Source organism: Neolamprologus brichardi, chromosome 18 (assembly GCF_056152115.1).
Source record: "Neolamprologus brichardi isolate AB-2024 chromosome 18, ASM5615211v1, whole genome shotgun sequence".
Lineage (NCBI taxonomy): Eukaryota > Metazoa > Chordata > Actinopteri > Cichliformes > Cichlidae > Neolamprologus > Neolamprologus brichardi.
In genome coordinates, this window is record NC_142121.1 from 6,783,578 (window position 1) to 6,804,165 (window position 20,588).

Sequence of the window (20,588 nt, forward strand, 5' to 3'; positions counted from 1 at the left end):
TTAGTTTCATATTTTCTGCATCAGATTTGAGTGAGATCCTGGAATGAAGACAGAAGAAAAGACTTTGTTCAAAGTTTGATTTATAGTCAAACCTTCCAGTTTATTCATACAATAAAACATCAACACAATATATGAATTCATTCATTAAAATCACAGTTTTTCCTCATTTGTTTGATGATTTTGACAAAAACAAACACAAACACACACACATGGTCTGCCATACTCATGAAGAGAAATGTCGACATTTTTCAATACAAATCTTCCAGAAACATTTAGAGGATAGAGAAGTTTACATTTTCATGTGGAGAAATATTTTAGTAAATCAAAATGATGATGAGCAGTGATAGCCTCCATAAACAGTCACAGGAAAGATCTCCTTTAAAAACTCAGAAACATCAAGAGAACAACTAGAAGATGTGGAGGTACCACCCATAATGTTTGACTGACAGCTGATCTCTGTGCAGAAATGATGGAGAGAAAATAAAATGAAACTAAAATACAGATTTAAACCCACAATATGAAAGACTTCAGTCTATTTCACTTTAATCAACTCAGCAGTATCTTCATGTCCACTACAGTAAACTAACAGTCCAACATAGAGCGGCTGAGTGAATGTGGTCTGGACTCTGTGGAGGAGAGTCATGGTTTCAGAGACGCTGTAGAAGGACAAAATACCTGCTCTGTGATCCAGGTACACTCCTACTCTGGAGGAACGAGGACCTGAGACACGAGTTTGGATGTTGTTGTACCGAAATTTATAATTGTAGTTGTCACAATTTAATGCCCAAGATTTGTCATTATATCCAAATCCACATCCATATCCTTTTCTGCTGATATTCTTGTATGTGACTGCTACATCAACTTCTTCCCCTCTCCACTCCACCTCCCAGTAACAACGTCCAGTCAGACTCTCTCTACTCAGGACCTGAAACCTGTCAGCGATTCTGTGTGGATGATCAGAATAAGACTGTTGATACATCATTGTTGCTTTTCTGTTCCCCTCTGATAATAACAGCTGTTTGTGTGCTGTGTTTGGATCCAGTGTGATTTCACATGAATATTTTAAGAATCCAGCTCTGGTCTTTGGCTCTGGTGGATCTGAGAGTAAAACATCCACTTCAGTGACTGTCAGTGAGATGTTTTTCCATCCCTCTCTCAGAATGTCCTGTAGTTTATCTCTGACCTCTGACACAGCTGCTGTCACATCCTCAAAGTAGCTCAGAGGACGGATATTGATGCTGGATGAGTCTGTAGACTCACTGAGTGCTGACAGTGAGGGGTAGTTGTGTAGAAACTGGATGTGATCCTCTGTGTGTGAGAGCTGCTTCAGCTCAGCATCTTTCCTCTTCAGCTCAGTGATCTCCTGCTCCAGCTTCTCCTGAAGCTCTTTGACTCGACTCACTTCAGTTTCCTGCTGGGATCTGATCTGCTGCTTCACATCAGAGCTTCTTTTCTGGATGAGATGGATCAGCTCAGTGAAGATCTTCTCACTGTGCTCCACTGTTTGATCAGCAGACTGATTGATGGCCTCCACCTCCTGTTGAAGCAGCTTCACATCTTTCTCTCTGTCCTGGATTCTCTGCTGGATGTTTTGTCGACTCACCTCCAGCTCTCTCTGCCTCTCAGTCCTTTCTGCTGCAGCTGAGACTGTGTCGTGGCCTTTATGTTCATCCACAGAGCAGAGATAACAGATACTCTGCTGATCAGTACGACAGAACATCTTCATCACCTCATCATGACGAGAGCAGATCTTCTCCTGGAGCTTCTTGGAGGGCTCCACCAGCTTGTGTTTCTTTAATGGAGCCACATCATAATGAGGCTGAAGGTGTTTCTCACAGTAAGATGCCAGACAGACTAAACAGGACTTGAAGGCTTTCATTTTTCTCCCAGTGCAGACATCACAGGCCACATCTTCAGGTCCAGCATAGCAGTGATCAGCAGGAGCAGCTTGGAGTCCAGTCTTCTTCAGCTCCTCCACTAAATCTGCTAACATGGTGTTTTTCTCCAGGACAGGCCTCGGTGTGAAAGTCCTCCGGCACTGAGGGCAGCTGTAGATTTTCTTCTTTTCCTCTTCATCCCAGAAGCTTTTAATACAGTTCCTGCAGTAGCTGTGTCCACAGGGAATAGTCACCGGATCCTTCAGTAGATCCAAACAGACTGAACAGCAGATTTTTGTTTGATCCATTTGATTCATGTGCTGTGCCGTTTCACCGTCTCTCAGTGACTGTCAGACAGTTTCACTTCCTCTGAACAGAAACAACCTCTGTGCTCTGAAGGGAAACAGATCTCTGCTCTTTTTCACCTCCTACAGGAAATGAGGCTCACCAGCAACTGCATTTACACCATGTTGTTTAGACCCATCCTGATACAGACACATCTGTGAAGGAAGGCACTAAAGAAATATTCTTACAGAGCGACCAAGAGCCAATCACATGATGCAGGGTGTGGTATGTTTGGTTACAGCATGCAGTAACAAGTCTGACGCAGGTAAACTGGTTTAACTGGTTTAAACTGTTAAAATTAGTTTCAACTGGGTCAGCCCAGTTAAACTTTTCTTGAGTTATGACTGTCAACACTCAGCGAGTTCATTTTATATTTCAAAAAGTTCAGCAAAGTTTAGGATGCTGTGATGAATAAAAATAAATCACACTTTATATTTTGACATTTTCTAATCTTAGTTCATTCTCACACTTACAGAATGATGCATGGGAACAACTGACTCCAATAAATCAAACAGAAAATCGCAGATTGCTGGATCGAAGATGGCGCCAATGTGTATGTCTTGCCGTCTGTTCCTCCAAATTTCTGTTTTAATGTTTTTATTCTGCTATGATGTAGACTCCCTGCTGCTCTATGATCGCCAAGTTTTACTTGACCTTCGACTATCTCCCAATACGCCGGTGTGTAGACTGGGAAATGCACACAAAATACCGCCTCCACTACTGTCGTTGGTTCCTACTCACCTGCTCCGTGTACCTGTGCCGTCTCTGTGGAAGCGAGGTCGCCGTCGCGGCAAACGGAGTGGAAGATTAGTGAAATTGAAGGCCTGTCTGGCGTTTGGTTTTGCTGTCCCTGGCGTTGCCTGTCGCCCCCCTTTTCCCTGGCATCTTCGTAAACCATCCTATACGTATCTGGTGCCGCTCGCTGGCTCTGAGCTGTTCCCGCCCGGCCACTCCCTGCCTCCCTGTCCACGGCAGCACGGAGTGAATCTGCAAAACCTGCGTTTTGTTGCGCGAACTTCTAAGTCTGGTGACTATTCAACTCCAGCCAAATTTGGCCTGGTAAACGCCGGTATCGAATAAGACTTTTATCCTTAAGGAATAATTTTTGTCACAGTACTTGGACTTTCTCTGCCTAACTGAGACGTGGATAACTGCTGGTGATTCCAGCGCCTTTGCAGAACTTTTGCCTTCAGACTGCTGCTATTTTAATGTCCCACGCAGATCTGGTCGAGGTGGAGGAGTAGCTGCTATCTTCAGAGATCGCTACAAGTGTAAACAGCTTTCATTGGAATTTTATTTTTCCAGTTTTGAACTGTTACTGTTTGAAATAGAGATTGACAGACCACGTGTACGAGGAAAAAAAATCAAAGGAGTGAAAGGGTCAGACCCATACGAGCACACAGAGTGGAGTAAGCACGTTAGCGTGCTGCCCAACTTTCATCACGTGTAACCGGTGTGATTCTGCGTTGTGTCTGATCTCTGATCACAAAAGGTAAAAGAAAGAAAGGCCTCCAAGTAAATAATTTGCCCACTCCAGCTTCTCTCCCACAGGGGAATTGTAGAAAAGGGGAGAGGCAAAAGGGGTACACTGTATTTATAGGGTTGCACCAAAGAAGAAGAAGAAAAGAATGAGGAGGGGCTCTAACTGATAATGAACATAACTACAGGCTTGGAGGTCCTAAAAGTCAGGTATAAAAGGAACAGTTTGGGGGTTTAGGACACATTTTGTGTAATTATAACAATGTGACTTATGACCCTGTTACATTCACCCCCCAAGAATTACACAAAATACTATAGAGTACACCAAAAAAATAATAATAATAATAAATTGTATAAACCCACAATAACAGATACAGTGGCCTCAAACAAATTCACATCACATATACAATGAATTAGATCAGCAACATAGCTTCCTCCAAGGAGGATAAGAGACCTGAGACCCGCTCGGCGCCTAGCAAGATCCCAGGACACACTCGATGCTTGTATTATTCTTTTCCAAAAACAATAGCAATGGAAAACATACAGAAATAAACAAATTCACACATCGATCACCGCTGCTTGAACAGGTTCAACACCAAGGAGTGTCTCGAGTTGAGCCATTGATTCAATCAAGCGACGAACTGGTTTAATGATTCTACCAAAACGTGTGGTAAGTCCTTGATCCACGTCCACATTTTCGGGTTCAAGAGAATGAAAACTGTGGGACGGGAAAGCAGCAGGGGAGCCTGGGGAGGCTCCATCACCAGCCAGCCCACCAAGATCAGGAACACCCATTATGGGAGGGGTCTCATGAACGCCATCTTCGACCGAGTCAGCGGCGGATTGCTGATGGATCCATGATAGTGTGCGGTCATCACACTCGCCAATGCTGGAGACAGAATCCACAGTACGGGTGGCAGGAGGTACAGCTCCTGTGCCCCCAAAAGATGTCACAGACCCATCCAGGTCAGACTCAGGGGGGCCACTGACAACGCTCACAGCAGGATGTGCAGCATCGTCATTCAATGTTGAGTCCAAGGGCAAAAAGTTAACTTGAAGGAGCAGGTTGCGATGCACCACACGCTCATGACCTTCTTTGTCTCTGATACGGCAGATGTGAAGAGCAGGATCCAAGTCGACTACCGTGTACACAACAGGTTCCCATTTGTCAGAGAGCTTCCTTTTTCCTCTGACTCCCTTGTTTGCCAACAACACCTGGTCCCCTAGTGAAAGAGGAAGACCCTTCACCTTTCTGTTGTACTGGTCAGACTGGTGTCTCTGCTCCATTGTGCTGTGTTCCTGGGCTTGGAGCATGGCAGAGCGCAGGTCATCCATCAGTGACTTGACATAGGTATCATAGTCACAAATGGTGTCATCATGAAGGACATCCCGAAACATGAGGTCAACTGGCAACCTTGGCACCCTCCCAAACATCAGGTAGAATGGCGCAAAGCCGGTGGTCTCGTGTGCTGTACAGTTATACACAAACGTCATGGACTGTATCATCTGCGGCCATTTCTGCTTAGATCTGGGGGGGAGGGACCGTAACATGTTTCCAAGGGTGCGATTAAATCTCTCCGTGGTACCATTACCCATGGGGTGGTATGGTGAAGTGTGAGATTTGGCAACGCCACCCAAAACCAGAAGCTCTGCAAGCAGCTCACTTTCAAAACTAGCTCCCTGGTCAGAGTGAATGCGCTGAGGGAAGCCATACACACAGAAGAATCCATCCCAGAGCTTTTTAGCAACTCTCTTAGCTGTCTGATCCTGGCATTGGAATGCATGTGCTAATTTTGTGAAGTGGTCAGTAATCACAAGGACATCCACAGACTTGTTGTTGCTGTCCTCAGCTGACCAGAAGTCAATGCACACAAGTTCCAGTGGAGCACAGGTCTTAATGCTTTCCAACGGGGCCCTAGCTGCTGGCTCTGGGGTCTTGCTGAGAACACACCTGCGGCAACTTCTCACATGATCGCGCACATCCTTCTCCATATCATACCAGAAGAAACGCTGACGAGCCAAGGAGAGTGTGCGAGGTTGACCTTGATGACCAGCATTGTCGTGTATGCCAGACAGCACCACTTGTTTTAGGGAGTCAGGTACCACAAACTGGAATCTCTTGTGTTTGGTCAGTGGGTCCCTCACAACTCTGTAGAGGACACCATTGAGGAATGTGAGCTTATCCCATTGTTTCAGGAGCCGCAACGTATGTTGGTTCTCATGACAACGCTCACGTCTGGAGGGTCTGCGCTTACGCTCAACATAGCGGGCTACTCTGGAGATCACAGGATCCCCAGTTTGATGAGACAGGAGATCAGCATGGGACAGCGCATGAGAGACATCACAGTCAGGTGGACTAATGGAGGTCAGGTAACCAGCAAGGGATGTTGCACGCTGGCGAGAAGCAGACTCCCACTCACAGAGGGAAGACATGAGAGAAGACACGTCATCAGTTGACAGAGACACATCAAGCACAGCAGAGGGTGGAGCACTGCGTATCGATTGAGGTTGACAGGTCAAACGGAAGGCATCTTGGACACTAGCATCTTTCACATCACTGACTTGCTCTAGCAGCTCAAAGTAGGGCTCCGACAGGAGGCGCTGGGCCAAAGGCCTCACAAACGGTTCCCTGCTCAGGGTGTCTGCCACGATGTTCAGCTTTCCAGGAACATATTTGATCTCAAAGCAGTATGGTGCAAGCTTAGAGACCCAACGCTGTTCACAGGCATCCAGCTTTGGCTTAGTCAGAATGTATGTGAGAGGATTGTTATCAGTCCAGACAGTGAACCGGTGACCCTTGAGCCAGTGGCTGAACTTATCGCACACAGCCCACTTCAGAGCCAAAAATTCAAGCCGGTGTGCTGGGTATTTGGCCTGACTGCGGCTGAGAGACTTACTAGCAAAGGCTATAGGTCTTGCTCTCTCCTCACCAGCTGGCACCTGGGATAAGACAGCACCCAGCCCATCCATGGAAGCGTCAGTTGAAAGGATGAATGGCCTCTCAAAATCAGGATGTGCCAGCACCGCACAGCTGAGGAGTGCACCTTTGAGTCCCTCAAATGCCTTCTCGCAAGCAGGAGTCCAGTCTTGAGGGGTGAGCTTGCGAAAGGTTCCCGGTTTCCGACTCCCATGGCAGCCTTTAGTCCTCTTCTGACCGGCAGTTAGAGCAAAGAGTGGCTTCGCAATACGAGAGCACCCTGGAATGAAATGCTGGTAAAACATCACCATGCCAAGGAAGGATCTCACTTTCCTCTGAGAAGGGGTGCAACCGTCACCATCCATAAGGTCAGTCTTCTGAAAACTGGCGATAACCCTCACTTTATCCCGATCAACTGAGACACCACCAGCATCCACGACATGACCCAAAAACCTCACAGAGCGTCTGAGAAAGTGACATTTTTTCTGCGCCAGCTTCAGATTGCTGGTCCTCAGGCGAGAGAAAACAATCTCAAGACGTTTTAGGGCCTCCTCTTCTGAAGGTGCAAACACCAGCAGGTCATCAAGATAACACAGGAGGCTGGAAAAGTTCAAGTCACCAAAGATGCTGAGCACAATCCGCATGGAAGATGCTGGGCTGTTGCATAGACCCTGGGGAAGTCTGTTGTACTCATACAGGCCAAGAGGTGTAGTGAAAGCCGTGTACCGTCTGTCAGACTCATGGAGGGGAACGTTGTAGAACCCGGATGTGAGGTCCATGGTGCTGAAGAAAGCATTCCCACCAAGGGCAGCAAGACAGTCAGCCTGATGGGGCAGGGGGTGAGCATCCTTAACGGTTTTGGCATTGAGCCAGCGGAAGTCAGTGCATATCCTCAAGTCACCTGACTTCTTCCATACCATTACCAGTGGCGAGGCGTATTCGCTGGTGGACTTACTAATGATGCCTTTCATCTCCATGTCTGACAGCACCTCTCGCAACTTATGATAGTGAGCTGGTGGTACTCTGCGATAGGGAAGCCTGAAAGGGCGGTCGTCAGTGAGGTGGATACGATGGACAAAGTCTTTCACCTCACCACAGTCCAGTTTGTCTCTAGAGAACACATCTTGGTAAGTCAACACAAGCTCCACCAATTTCCTCTTCCACCCATCTGACACTTCACAGCCCTCAATGTCAATATCAGCCAACCCAGCGTCTTTGAGTAGCTGTGCAGAGTCAGGCACAGAGTCTGGTGAGGGGGGAAAACTGGTATGCTGGTCAGTCAGAGTCTCGCAGAGACCTTGAGTGATGGGCAGGTCCTCCACAGCAATACAAGGAAAGACATCTGCAATCTTAGCATTGCAACGAAGTGTCACAGGGCTCTCTGTTGGGTTAAGGACTTTCATAGGGACCCAACGATCTCCCCACATGGGTGTTATAATGCGCCCCACCATTATGTTCTTTGGAGTGGAACGGGCTGACGTGGGTTCCACAACGACAGTACTTCCTGGAGACACAAGGGCAGAAGGTGGCAGCTTTCCCCAAACTACATATTCGTTTTGTGGCAGGAGAGTGACACTCTTCCGCAACCTGACCGTACCTACTTTATCTGGCAACACAGGAGCAGACCACCGTGAGATACAGCTCAGCAACTGCAGGAAGTCTTCACAATCAGTGCCAGTGTAATCGGAGTTAATAAGCTCCCAGTACTTTGTATCTGCCTTCATTTTCTGAATGATGGGCCGGATCACATTGCTCCCCACGATGAGTTCATCTTTTTGCCCAGGAACCACAAATGTTGGCACAAGAAACCTAGTCCCATATACTTCAATGTCCAAATCATAGATGCATTTCGGTTGTGTGAGAAGGCCACCGCAACCAACCAGCACCACATTTTCAGGGGCATGCTGCGGAATCAGAGCAACACCAGCGGCTCTTAGCTTGCTATCAGCCTCTTCACTTAGTGTGCATGACATACTTCCTGAATCAAGCATGCCTGTCAGGGAACACCGGCCACTGACCGACACTGGAGTGTAAAACAACTCACTAGCCCTGCCAACTCTTTGTGAACCCATAATAACAGTCTTCTCATCAGAGAGGCTACTACAGCAGTTAACATATATGGCTTCTGGGTCTGTTGCATTTCTGAGGGTTTCATCAACACTGCCCATGCTACCCCTCTCGTTACATGGGCTGGCTAGTTTAAAGCAGCATTGGTGGGAGGAGGGACTGAAATGCTTGGTTTCTGGTGCAACTGTGGGCATTCACGCCTCATGTGTCCAGGGTCAAAGCAGCTGTGGCATAGCTTGTACAGCCTACAATGCACATGGGTTGTGTGTTCATGTGAGCCACACACTCTGCACGAAGCACGATGAGCACTGCGGTGCCCATGGGAATGACCTGTGGGTTGTGGGAACCTAGGACCAGTGGCTAGTGATGCAGTGCACATGGACAGAACCTTGTCAAACAGTGCTACCATCTGTTGAACACCTGGCTCAGCTAGAGGAGGGCCGGAAACTGGCAAAGATGGGGGCATGACATGAGGAGTCAAAGGAGGACAAGCAGAGGGCTGCTGCACACTTACCATGCCATCAGAAGAGAGGGGCTGACATGTGGCTGCAGAGGAGACAGAGGGCATAGGGTACGAAGCTGGCTCATGTGTTACTGGGACTGTTTGAGCACCGCTGGAGTGGGGCTGGCTTTTAACAGCAACAGGGCTCTGATGTGGGATGGACAGACATGCTGTATTATGAGACAAAACACTAGACTGTCTCATTTTCCTCACATAGTTGTCCAGACGGCTCTGAACCTCAGCTGCAGTCCACTCCTCAGGGGCCTTCAGTTGAAAAGACAACGCAAGACTGTGGTCAGGACAGTGATTAATGAACATCGAAACAACCTCACTACTGGGGTCCTCTACCAGCTTGCCGCGCCTGCGGAGACACTCATCAGCAGCGTCAATAGACTTGTTCAACTGGATCCAGTAATCCATGGCATTCTCACCTGGACGTGGCACAGTACTGTAGAAATCTTTCATGGGCAGGCTGGAATATGTCAAGTCGCTGAAGTTAGACCTCAGTATGTCAAACACAGCAGTAATAAGATCATTCCGATTCAACTCAGGGCGGCAACGAAGTGACACCTTGACCACATCTCTGGCTTTGCCAGTCAGTCTAGACATTAATATGGCAAACATTTCTTCATCTGTGTCACAGCTGATTCTATGCAGATAACATCTCATCATGTCCTCCCATTCACCGATGGGAAATAGATCTGTGTTGCCACCCTTGAAGTATGGTGGAGCTTTGGTGTCTGACTGAACAATAACCTTCAGCTGGGACTGGTCATTGCAGCTCGAGGGCACATTCTGAGGAGACTGTGGCTGGGTGGGGGCTGGCTGGTGCATAGAGTTTAGAGAGGACGTGATATTTTCCCCAATTTGCTTTGCTAAGTCAGTAATCAAGCTGCTCAACATGTCACTAGTGACAGCCTGGGTGTGTGTTTGGCGTTCGCAAGCAGCTGGTGTGGAGCTAGCTGCTGGCATTAATGGTGAGTGTATCACTGACTGGTCTACAGTGTGGGCACCAATACCGGGGACTACTGGCCTACCCCACCCAAAACACTTTGGAGCAATCTGATGACCCCTCCCCAAACCAAAGGTCATATTACTCCCCGCAGAGAACAGATCAGGCATAGCGCTATCCAAAGTTTCCTCACCTAACATGTTGGTCCAAGTGAGATATCACTATTTAACAGCAAAAATAAAAAAGAGCCTAACCCCCACACACAATTATGCAAAACTTCACAAAACAATGAAATGTGGGGAGAAAAAAAAACATCAAAGAATCAAAACACCATAGAAAATAAAATAAAATGTTGTTTTTTTTCTCTCAATTAAAACAGGCTGTAAAAGTCAATATCAATAGAAAAAATAAATAAATTACAATCCGTGCCTGTATAATTTGAGGCAACAATATGAAACAGTGACAGAAATTATCACCTACGTATTTGCCCTTTAAGTTCACACGTGACAGAGATGCCTGCAAGCCAAATTGCGGGGCATCGATCACACAAGCGATATAAAAACCTGTGAGTCAAAGTGCAGGGCACAGGACCCTGGCACGCAGCTGCGGAGAGGAGGCGGGAAAACAGCGGCAGCAGAAGGAGGAGGGGTGGATCGCGGATTGGCGATGTGACGGGTCAGCGGCACCAAGTGTAACCGGTGTGATTCTGCGTTGTGTCTGATCTCTGATCACAAAAGGTAAAAGAAAGAAAGGCCTCCAAGTAAATAATTTGCCCACTCCAGCTCCTCTCCCACAGGGGAATTGTAGAAAAGGGGAGAGGCAAAAGGGGTACACTGTATTTATAGGGTTGCACCAAAGAAGAAGAAGAAAAGAATGAGGAGGGGCTCTAACTGATAATGAACATAACTACAGGCTTGGAGGTCCTAAAAGTCAGGTATAAAAGGAACAGTTTGGGGGTTTAGGACACATTTTGTGTAATTATAACAATGTGACTTATGACCCTGTTACACACGCACATATTTATTATTATATGAACCTGAGTGAAGTGTGAGTGCATACACTCACAAAATGTTTAGTAACTTTAGATCTCTGCAACAAGCCCAGGTCCAGTTTACTTTGGTGATTTGGACTATTCCATTTCACCGCTGTTGTTACATTTTTGTTCTTTATCTCCTGTACAGGCCAACGCAATCTATTTGTTGTTTCAGGTTGTAGTATTACACAACATTTTCAGATCTAATAGGAAAAAAAAGAGTTTTGTAATTCATTCAATTTTTCTTTATTTATAAATGGCATTATTGTTTCATTCTATTATAGAATCTTACAAGAAAGAGGCTAACTTGTGTTCCATCATCTTTATTAGCTGCTTCGGTGAAAAACAAATCAACAGTGAAAAAAAAAACAACATACTGGAAAACAGTTATTCATCACTTGCTTGCTTCAATACAACACTTGGGCACATATATGCGGACTTTTCGTGGCTGTTTTGATATCGCTCTCTCTCTTAACTGATCAAATCTCGCTGTGGTAGCAGCTTTACACTCGGTATGACCAGGGCTGGACTGGGACAAAAAATCAGCCCGGGCATTTTGACTAGAGACCGGCCCACCAGGTATTATAGGAAAAACCATAAAGCCTTTGAATGAAAACAAACGTCATTGTGACAGTGATGTACACTGTCTTGTTGGTACATATGTATCAATCTAATAAACTTAAACCTACACCATCCTCCCTATTCTGGTATTCTAAACAGTACTTAGCCGAAACCCAAAGACTGTTTGGTTGAGTTAACTTCCTGAACTATCTACAACATATGGTGGAAACCTGAAATTAAGACAGAGAAGACTAGAGGTGAGACATGACCATTACTGAATATTAAAAATAATAAATGACAGATTTAGTGATATTTTCATAAAGTATTTCTTTGCCACATCAATAAACAGCGTGGCAGGGCAAAATATTTTTTCTAACATGGCAACCTTTTAAAAGTGAAAGGAGACAGAAAGACAGGTGAGAAAGAATAAAACTGAACTGACTTTTTGATGGCATTTTACACAAAGTACTAGTACAGTATCTAGAAAATGTGGGAAAATACTGGCATCATGTACAGTACTTTCTTCTGAAGAAATTATGTTGGGACCCTGAAAAAAAACTTACTATGTACAATAACGGATTTCTATAAATTTGACATCAGATGAAAACTTTGATTGTAAGATTCGGATAATTATTTGTTAAAAGCTAGAAATTTTAAATGAGAATAAGAAAGAAAAGTATTTCTTTGTGCCCCCCTTTCCCTGTTAATGCCGTACATGGACCCCTGGCAACACTTTGCTAGACCCGCCCCTGCACAGTTACCAGCTGTCAGCTACATAGAAAAGGATCCTGGTGTAAGTTGTCTCTCAGAAACAGTTCATAGCTTTCCTTCAAACCATTCATGTCACCTAAAAGGTAAACCTGTTTCTCCATCACCTGTTCAGCTCTGATGATTCAGTAAGGACGTCTCCTGGTTTCATCTTCATGTTTCCCTCTCACCAGATATACAAACAGATATCATGACCAGCAGCTTTTACGGCCGTGGCTCCAGCAAGCATCAGCTGATACTAGAAAGTAATATTAAAAAAATTCTAACAACAGCTGATCAAGTTTAAAGGCGCTTCTGCTGTTTAACGCGACCTCCGCTAGTTTCCTCTTTCTGGCGCAAAGCGGGAGATAAACAAGCAAGAGAGACGGGACTTGCGGCAGAAACGCCGATCAGCTGATCATTGATCAGTTTCATGATTGAAGTAGCAGCAGGAGAGGGAGGGGGGAGAATGAGAGAAGAAGAGGCAGCTGACAGCGTAAAGACACAGAATAACTCCAGCTTTTTGTCTCTTTTTATTATTGTAGCTGAAGTACGGGACAAATCGCGTTTATTTTCAGCTCAATACGAAATGCGTAATATTAACTATGAATACCAGAGGATTCTGTTTTTTACGGGACGGTATGCAACTCTATTAACTAACCATATGAATAAAATAAAGTTCACCAGTAACATCATAGCACCCACCCAACTGTATAGAAACTCCGTCATGCTAGCTAATACACAGTACGAGTTATTGTAACTGACTGTAAAAAGTTAGCACAATGAAAATAAACTACACCTAAACTTGGTTTATATCTGACCCAGATAGACTGCAGGTCATAACTTCTTACCTGAAGCTCATTTCACCTGACAGTCGGACCGGCGGCCGTCTTCGGTCTCTCCACCTCCGCCTCCCCTTTCCCCCATCCACCTGCTGGCCTCCACCGTAGGGGTGGGCGATAGAAACGATATACGATAGAAACGATATAAATTTGGCCAACGATAGAGATTTTGACTATACCGCTCTATCGCGATAGCGCATGTTGATGATGTCATCAAGCTGCGCCTGTTTTGGTCGAAAGCGTCGCAGCGGTAGCCGCTGATAAACCATTATAAACCATTATCATCTGCAAATTATGCCGACAGTCATAGCAAAGAGATGAAGCACTTTTGAAATATGGGGAAAGCCAAAAACTGCTTCCTCCACTTCTGTAACATTGATTCATTAATGCTGAATTCTCTCGCAGCTGCTCTATTCCCATGTTGTTGCAGTATATTAATAACTAACCTCGTATTGTGGATGAATGATCTCAGTTGTTCTCCTGACTGAAGTTTGGCCCGTGTATAGCATCCTGCTATGCGATTGCATTTGTCCCAAACCACCAAAATCCGTCACGTTAACTTTTATCGAGTGGAAAAAAAGTTGGCGTTCATCCTCCAGCTTCACTGTGCTAATGTTATGCTAAGTGTACAATAATGTTGATGTGATATACAGAATGTCAGGAAAGAAATTCTGGTTTTAATGTGATTCTTGATTTAAGAATCAAAGGGTGGGATTGTATAGGAATTTCTTTCACTTATGTATTAATCACATTATTGTATGATGCCTTGGTGCCACTGGATTTTAACATGTCTGACACTCATACGTTAAGAGGGGGTGTAGTAAGGATGTTGGGGGAAACAGGAACTCCACAGGAAGAGCCTTTTGTCTCTTCTAGGACTCTGGGAAGTAGCAAGTGTGAACCTTAAGGTGTGAACCAGCTGTGTACTGCCTTTTGTTCCTGGAGAAGCTATTTAACTGAGAGCCATGCTAGGCTCAGTGAGACTCTGCTGACCCTGCCCCGTGGTCATGTAGGCTCTCCATCAAGCTTGGTTGTCTGTTCTTTGTGTGTTTGGATTAAAGAATGTTAGCTACCGCTCACCGCTCGTCTGCAGGATTTATTTAAATGGAAAACTTCCACAACAATGTGTTGATGAAAGGGTGAGCAAGCAAGCAGGACGTGGATCAACAGTTTTCTGACCGTTACCGTTTGTAGTTGTTTTAGATATAGTATCATAAAGATGTAAATTCAGTGTTTTCTCATCATAAACCTGTGCATGAGTTTAAAGCTCGCGCTCCACCCAGGCGCTACCGTATGTTACTAGTCAAAATGGAAACACTTGAAGTGTATAATTATATTTTCTATGGTGTTAATCACTCTGAACGACTTACCTAGAGTTGTCTTTCATTTATATGTCTATTTGACCATCTGTATAGTTTTAGGACTAAAGGAATCTGACTGTTTAGTTCCTTGTTATGCAGCGATGCACATGCAGATGACCCTGATTATCGTGTGTCTCAGTTTCCTTCTCTCGGTAGAGTTTCTCTTACAGAGAAGTTTTTTTTTACTTTCTCAAAATAATGATGATCAATACCTTATTTTTTTAAGCATTCATGCTATGGTTCCATTCCTGTGATATGTGTTTATATATCTCTCCACTATAAACAGATTTATGAAACACTTGACTGTCATCCCATTGATTACAAACACCCAGCTGCCATTTCAGTTTTAAACGAACGGGTAATCCTAAAGATTCCCATACTTTTGATCATATTCCTAAATGAATAAATGATCTTAAGTTGCTTTTCATTTATATGTCTATTTGATTTGTCTGTATAGTTTTAGCCGAGGAAACTGACTGTTTAGTTCCTTGTTATGTAGCAATAGAAAAGCACATGCCAATAATCCTGCTTATCAGGTGTCTCAGTCGCTTTCTTTGTCTCGAGTTTCTGTTAGACAAAGACTGAAGTCACTGCAAGAGCATACTTTAGCTGTGGAGCAATTACACAGGTGTTTTTATTTTGTCTGACAGGTTAGACAGGAATGTGTAGATGTAAACAGAATGAGCATGCATAGTTTTGCTTTTGTTCTAGCTGTGTTTTTGGTTAGCCTTTTTCTTAACACCATTAATTCAGTCTATTTTCATGGTACACACTTTCTCTGAAAGTAAAAAAAAGTATGACATTAAACTGGGACAGAGCATTCATTAAAGAGAAGGTTCAGATTCTTAAAGTCCATCTTAAATAGTCTTTCTCAGTCAGAAACATCTATGGGCAGATGTTATTGTTCAAAAAGCAGCAAGATAGCAGGTTGAAATGTGAGGCCAGTACGTTCTCTCTAATTACTGGCAGGAGTTCAATCTGCTCTCTAAAAAAGAAAATCTGACTGTATAAAATACACACACTACTGCTCTAAAGTTTTAGACTGCTGGCTACTCCATGTTTTCAAGCTTACTATCAAAATATATGGAGTTATAATGAATAAACTTTGTACTTAATGTCACAATATTTTGTAATCTTACTTCCTTCTGACACTTTTGGAATAAGACATGGGAACAACTGTCTCCAATAAATCAGACTAATTACCAAGTAACTTATTCATAATGGAAACTCCAATTTAAGAATTTAAAAGATAACATCATCAAAAACAAACAAACAGTCCATTTAAATTACTAACGTTTTTGTAAGTGTGTAAGAAATCTTCTAAAAAATCCTTTTTGACATATAAATGGAAATATAAGTGCAGACATTTTCTTTGCAAAATGATAAATAAAGTCTGTGTGATAAAGGAAGGTCTGTGAAGTGTAAGAGAAACAACAACACACAAATACATCAAAACAAATCTTTAACAAACATTTCGAGCTCACAGAAGTTTAGTTTCATGTAAACGTCAGTCGTGGCCTTTATGTTCATCCACAGAGCAGAGATAACTGATACTCTGCTGATCAGTACAGCAGAACATCTTCATCACCTCATCATAACAGGACTTGAAAGCTTCAGTTTTTGTTAAGTGAAATTATTATACGTGTTGAAGCCCTTACTCTTAATGTCACAGGGGGAACTTTGGTTGAGACTTTACGGTACAACTTGTTGTGACATCATTACTATGTTTGTTATGGGCTCTCACCATGATGGTGGGGCGCTGTATGTAGATGAAGATGGACTCTGCTCTTTATGTTAAATAAATATGCCCAAAGGCTAAAGAGTAGTGATGGGCAAAGCGAGGCTTCAAAACAATCTGACACCATCTCCACAGCGACACCTGCTGGACAATTTGGTTATCGCCACATCTTGATGATGCTGTTCTGTGAAACAGTGACACAGACGAGCCGTGCACAATTAAAACAAAGCTACTTATTATATCAGACAGTCAATAACTGCGATCAACACATTATTTTGGAGAAATTCTCACAGAACGAAGGAAAGAAAAATGATGAGACTGTTAAAGACAGCAATCTGTGAATGTAGTGATCAGTGTGCTTCAGCAAAGATCTCCATCTGTTAACATTCGTGTTGCTCACAATAAATCTATTTATAAAGTAACACATACAGAGAAAAGACTGCAGTGTTTACTATAATAACCACACAGGTTTACGGCTGTTTTTGGGCTCAAAGTTTGGATGTGTTTGGTTGACTTTTAAGTTTTCTGGGAGTTCGTGTCTGTCATCAGGTTTTTTCTACACCTGTCAAGCAAAGCTAGAAGCTGGCATAGTGTTAGCTTTGATTTTTAATAAACTTAATATTTATATATTTAAATGAAAAGACTAAATGTGTTGTCGTTCTTTATAAAAAGTTAACATTCATCACATTTTCTGACCAATCATAACACTCCATTTCACACACATCTTTAAATCATCCTCTGATGAGCAGCCTGTGAAGCATGAAGAAACCTTCCTGAACTTTCCACTGCTGTGGATTTTCCATTTTCTAACATGTTTTGCTGTCAGTCTGGAGTTTTGGTTATAATGAACCTGCATTACTTCAGTTGTTTTTGAGTTATTCACAAAGAAGCATCAGTGAGAAAAAAACAGGAAGAAACTCTGTCGTAAAAAGAAGAAACAGATCACGTGTAATTAATGAAAGTGTTTTTCTAGCTTTTCTTTTTTACAGTATAAATATATTCTTCATGGTGACACAGCGAGTAACAGATTATAGTGAGGATGATGTCACTTAATACTGAAAATAACATTTTCTGTTGAAAGTAGAAAAAAGATCGAGTCAGAGCTGAAATTCCCGCCTGTTTTATTTTCTCACTGTATCACCCTTCAAGGACCTGCAGCTCAGTAAAGCGTCCCTCCGACAGCCACACCCATCTGTTCTCTGATTGGATAGTTAAATTTGTGATTGACATGACATTGACCAATCAGCTGAAAGGAAGAAAAATCGGGTCAAAATTCGTACTTGTAAGTTGAAACTTGAGTGCAGAGTTTCACACGTGTTTTTTTTTTTTGCTTTGTATCTGTAACCAGACCTTAACAAACAGAATTTTTAACATGTGTAAATATTTTTACACACACAAATCTTTTTTACGTACACACAAATTCTTATCTACAGATGCAAAAATAGCTCATGGACCTGAAACTTTCCTGTCCATAATGCTCTCCAAGGCACATGATCTCACATGTGAGGTAAACCTAAGCAGCTCCTTAGACTACCATGAGCTGGATGACTGAGAACCTGCACAGACATCTGTGAGGTAAACATATTTTTCTGTGAGCATCATTAAGTCAACTCTAGGTTTCATGTGCTGATTCAGGTGCTTTACATTTATTCTGTTTTAGAGCAGGTGGAGAGGGGGAACCAGATGGGAGCAGGTTCCACTTTGGGTGAGGAAGTGGAATAAGTGATTACCTTTTTGTCTCAGCTCGTCATCACAACTAAATTCATGTTCAAATGAAGCTTTTTACTGTGACACTGATATCTGTATTTGTAATTGTACCTGCCTTGCTTTGTCACTCCAGATTTCAGCACAGTTCTCTGCACTTGTTTATATGACAAAGTTTGACAGCAGCAGGGCTTTATGTTTGTGGGTTGTTTAATAATGTGAGGCCTTCCTCAAACCGCTGCCTCAGTTCATGCTGAAGCCATCTGCCATTATCTACTAGAAATGCTGTCAAACCTAAAGTGAGGATGTGGTCCCAGCTCGCATAATTAGAGAGACTAAACCAAAGTGGTCTTCTCTGCTGAATATGGTGCCATGGTAGAAGCAGCAGACAGATGGATGTCTTCACTGACAGTCATGTTTTCCTGTGGCAGTTACTCTTTGATGATATGCTTTACATTACCTTTGTTTTAGGTAAGTGTGTTATCATTAAGAATCATTAAAGATAATTTAAGGTATGGTTGACATTGTCTCCAAAAATAAGTCTTTTGATGTGATGGCTGTAAGGAGCCATAATCTTTATTAATCTTAATCTTATTGATATATAAACCCTCTAGTTTCAGCAGCATTCTTCAGGTTTTTAAAAGCTTCTCTGTGGCAGTGCTGCCATTTAAAAAGTAATCAGAAAGATTCCTGACTGACCTGCTCTGTTGTGTGTAACCTAAAGGGTCTGATTCAGGTCTGTGGTGTATATTGAGTCAGAAGCTAAACACACTGCAGAAACACCTGAGGGTGGTCTATGAGGAATACATCCCAGGAATCATGGAGATCATGCTGACAGAGCTTGATAATTGAAGATGATGCAGGACGAGCGGTTCAGGAATCAGTTCTCATGATGACGATGTGCAACTGCATCTCACCATTATTCTCTACAGAGTTGGTAACATTTCCCATATTTAACAGAATAGTAACTTTGATTTGCATTTTCTGTTAACAACAGTCGAGGCAACAGAAGATTCACACTGATGGATGAAGCCCATCAGTGTGAATCTTCTCTTCTGCTACAACGTCACCTGCTGTCTTCAATCCTCCATACCCGACAGTAACAGCTGACTGTTGTGTTGAGCTTCTTTGTGAGATCTGTTAAATGTAAAGTTCATAAATCCACTACACGTTTTGTCAATGTTTGTTTTTCTGTTCTCATTCCTGGAGCTACCAAAAAGCAGAGGTGGCAAAAGTGCAGACGTTCTGTATTTAAGTAGAAGTACAGATACTCGTGTTACTCAACTAAGAGTAAAAAAGTTCAGGCTCTGAAATAAAGCTTCTGTGAGAGTTCAATAAGAAAGATCTATGGTCTCACATCTGTCCAGGTGCTGCCGGCTGAATCTAAGCTTTATCACTTCCACTGTCAAGCTGTTTGTGTCATCACTGGTCTGGTCCAATCACATTCTCCCGGCCTTCTCCAGGCCAATCACCATTCATGCTGCGTACTTTAAACCTCACTGTGCATCTGTCATTCTCCTTCATAGACGCCTTTGTGCAAAGCACCTCCTGCCCAGTTCCACCTCTCATCACTCGAGCTTCATTCAAGTCACCTTCATCTCCATCACCAGCATCTAGGCTCTGGGGGGTCCTGCTCTAATCTGCTTCACAGCTGGAGCTCCGTTCTGCAGAGAGACAGACCACCAAACACCTTTGTACATTCTGTTCATCAATAAATCATCTTCACTCTTTCTGACGATCTCTCCTTATTGAAATGTACTTAAAGTAAAAAAGTAAAAAGTTGCTCCTTAAAGGAAAATTCTGCCATCAATTTTTATGTAAAGTTAACTGAACCTGGTGCTATATTAATATTATAATAATTCTTAATTCTTATCATTTTTATAACACAAAATGATCTATGACACAATGCACTTTATGATAAAGGCTTTATTCAGCCTAAAAACATGGCAGAATGTAAAACATGTGGACAAACTGAGCTGAGGTGCTTTAACCTCCTCTACATCCCTGTTAGCAGGATGAAGGCGCCCTCTTGTGTTGAGCATCACTTTCAGATTTCACTTGTTAACCTGCAGGAAGACAAAACTTCACTGAGCCTTCAGCAGCTTAAACATCATCAGTAAAGACAGATTTAAATATGTGTAATATCACACTGTGTCAGTTTGTTCACAGGAGTCACAACCTGTAACACTGATGCTGCATTCAAGGACCATTACAAACATCTGAAAGGTCTTAAGAACATGAAGAAAATGTGACTTGTTTCTCTGTAATGAAGCTGTTTTAGTGAAGAAAGTTGAAAGGTCACAGAGCGACTGCTGAATCTTCTGCTCTAAACATGAACTCTGAACTTTGTGATGCTTCAGGAGGAAAACTGCTTCAGTTATTCTCTCAGATTAGTTTCATATTTTCTGCATCAGATTTGAGTGAGATCCTGGAATGAAGACAGAAGAAAAGACTTTGTTCAAA

At 43.2% G+C, this 20,588-nt stretch overlaps 1 protein-coding gene and 1 long non-coding RNA gene across 3 annotated transcripts; one reads left to right on the forward strand and one right to left on the reverse strand.

Annotated features, from left to right (window-relative positions):
- Nucleotides 1–153: 153 nt before the first annotated feature.
- LOC148097525 (tripartite motif-containing protein 16-like) lies at nt 154–2,194 on the reverse strand. Its single transcript, XM_087832006.1, has one exon. It carries the CDS (start codon nt 2,192–2,194, stop codon nt 533–535), a length of 1,662 nt encoding a protein of 553 aa, XP_087688132.1. The 3' UTR covers nt 154–532.
- A 15,734-nt stretch (nt 2,195–17,928) lies between these two features.
- Nucleotides 17,929–19,833, forward strand: LOC148097526 (uncharacterized). 2 transcript variants are annotated; one of them, XR_015716776.1, is made up of 3 exons: nt 17,929–17,996; nt 18,082–19,062; nt 19,652–19,833. It is a non-coding gene; the product is annotated as an uncharacterized LOC148097526 (long non-coding RNA). The 2 variants fall into 2 exon arrangements; XR_015716777.1 differs by having other exon boundaries at nt 18,082–19,058.
- Nucleotides 19,834–20,588: the final 755 nt, after the last annotated feature.

Coding starts and splice junctions, on each gene's coding strand:
- LOC148097525 (XM_087832006.1), bottom strand. CDS start 2,194: ATGAATCAAATGGATCAAACAAAAATCTGCTGTTCAGTCTGTTTGGAT.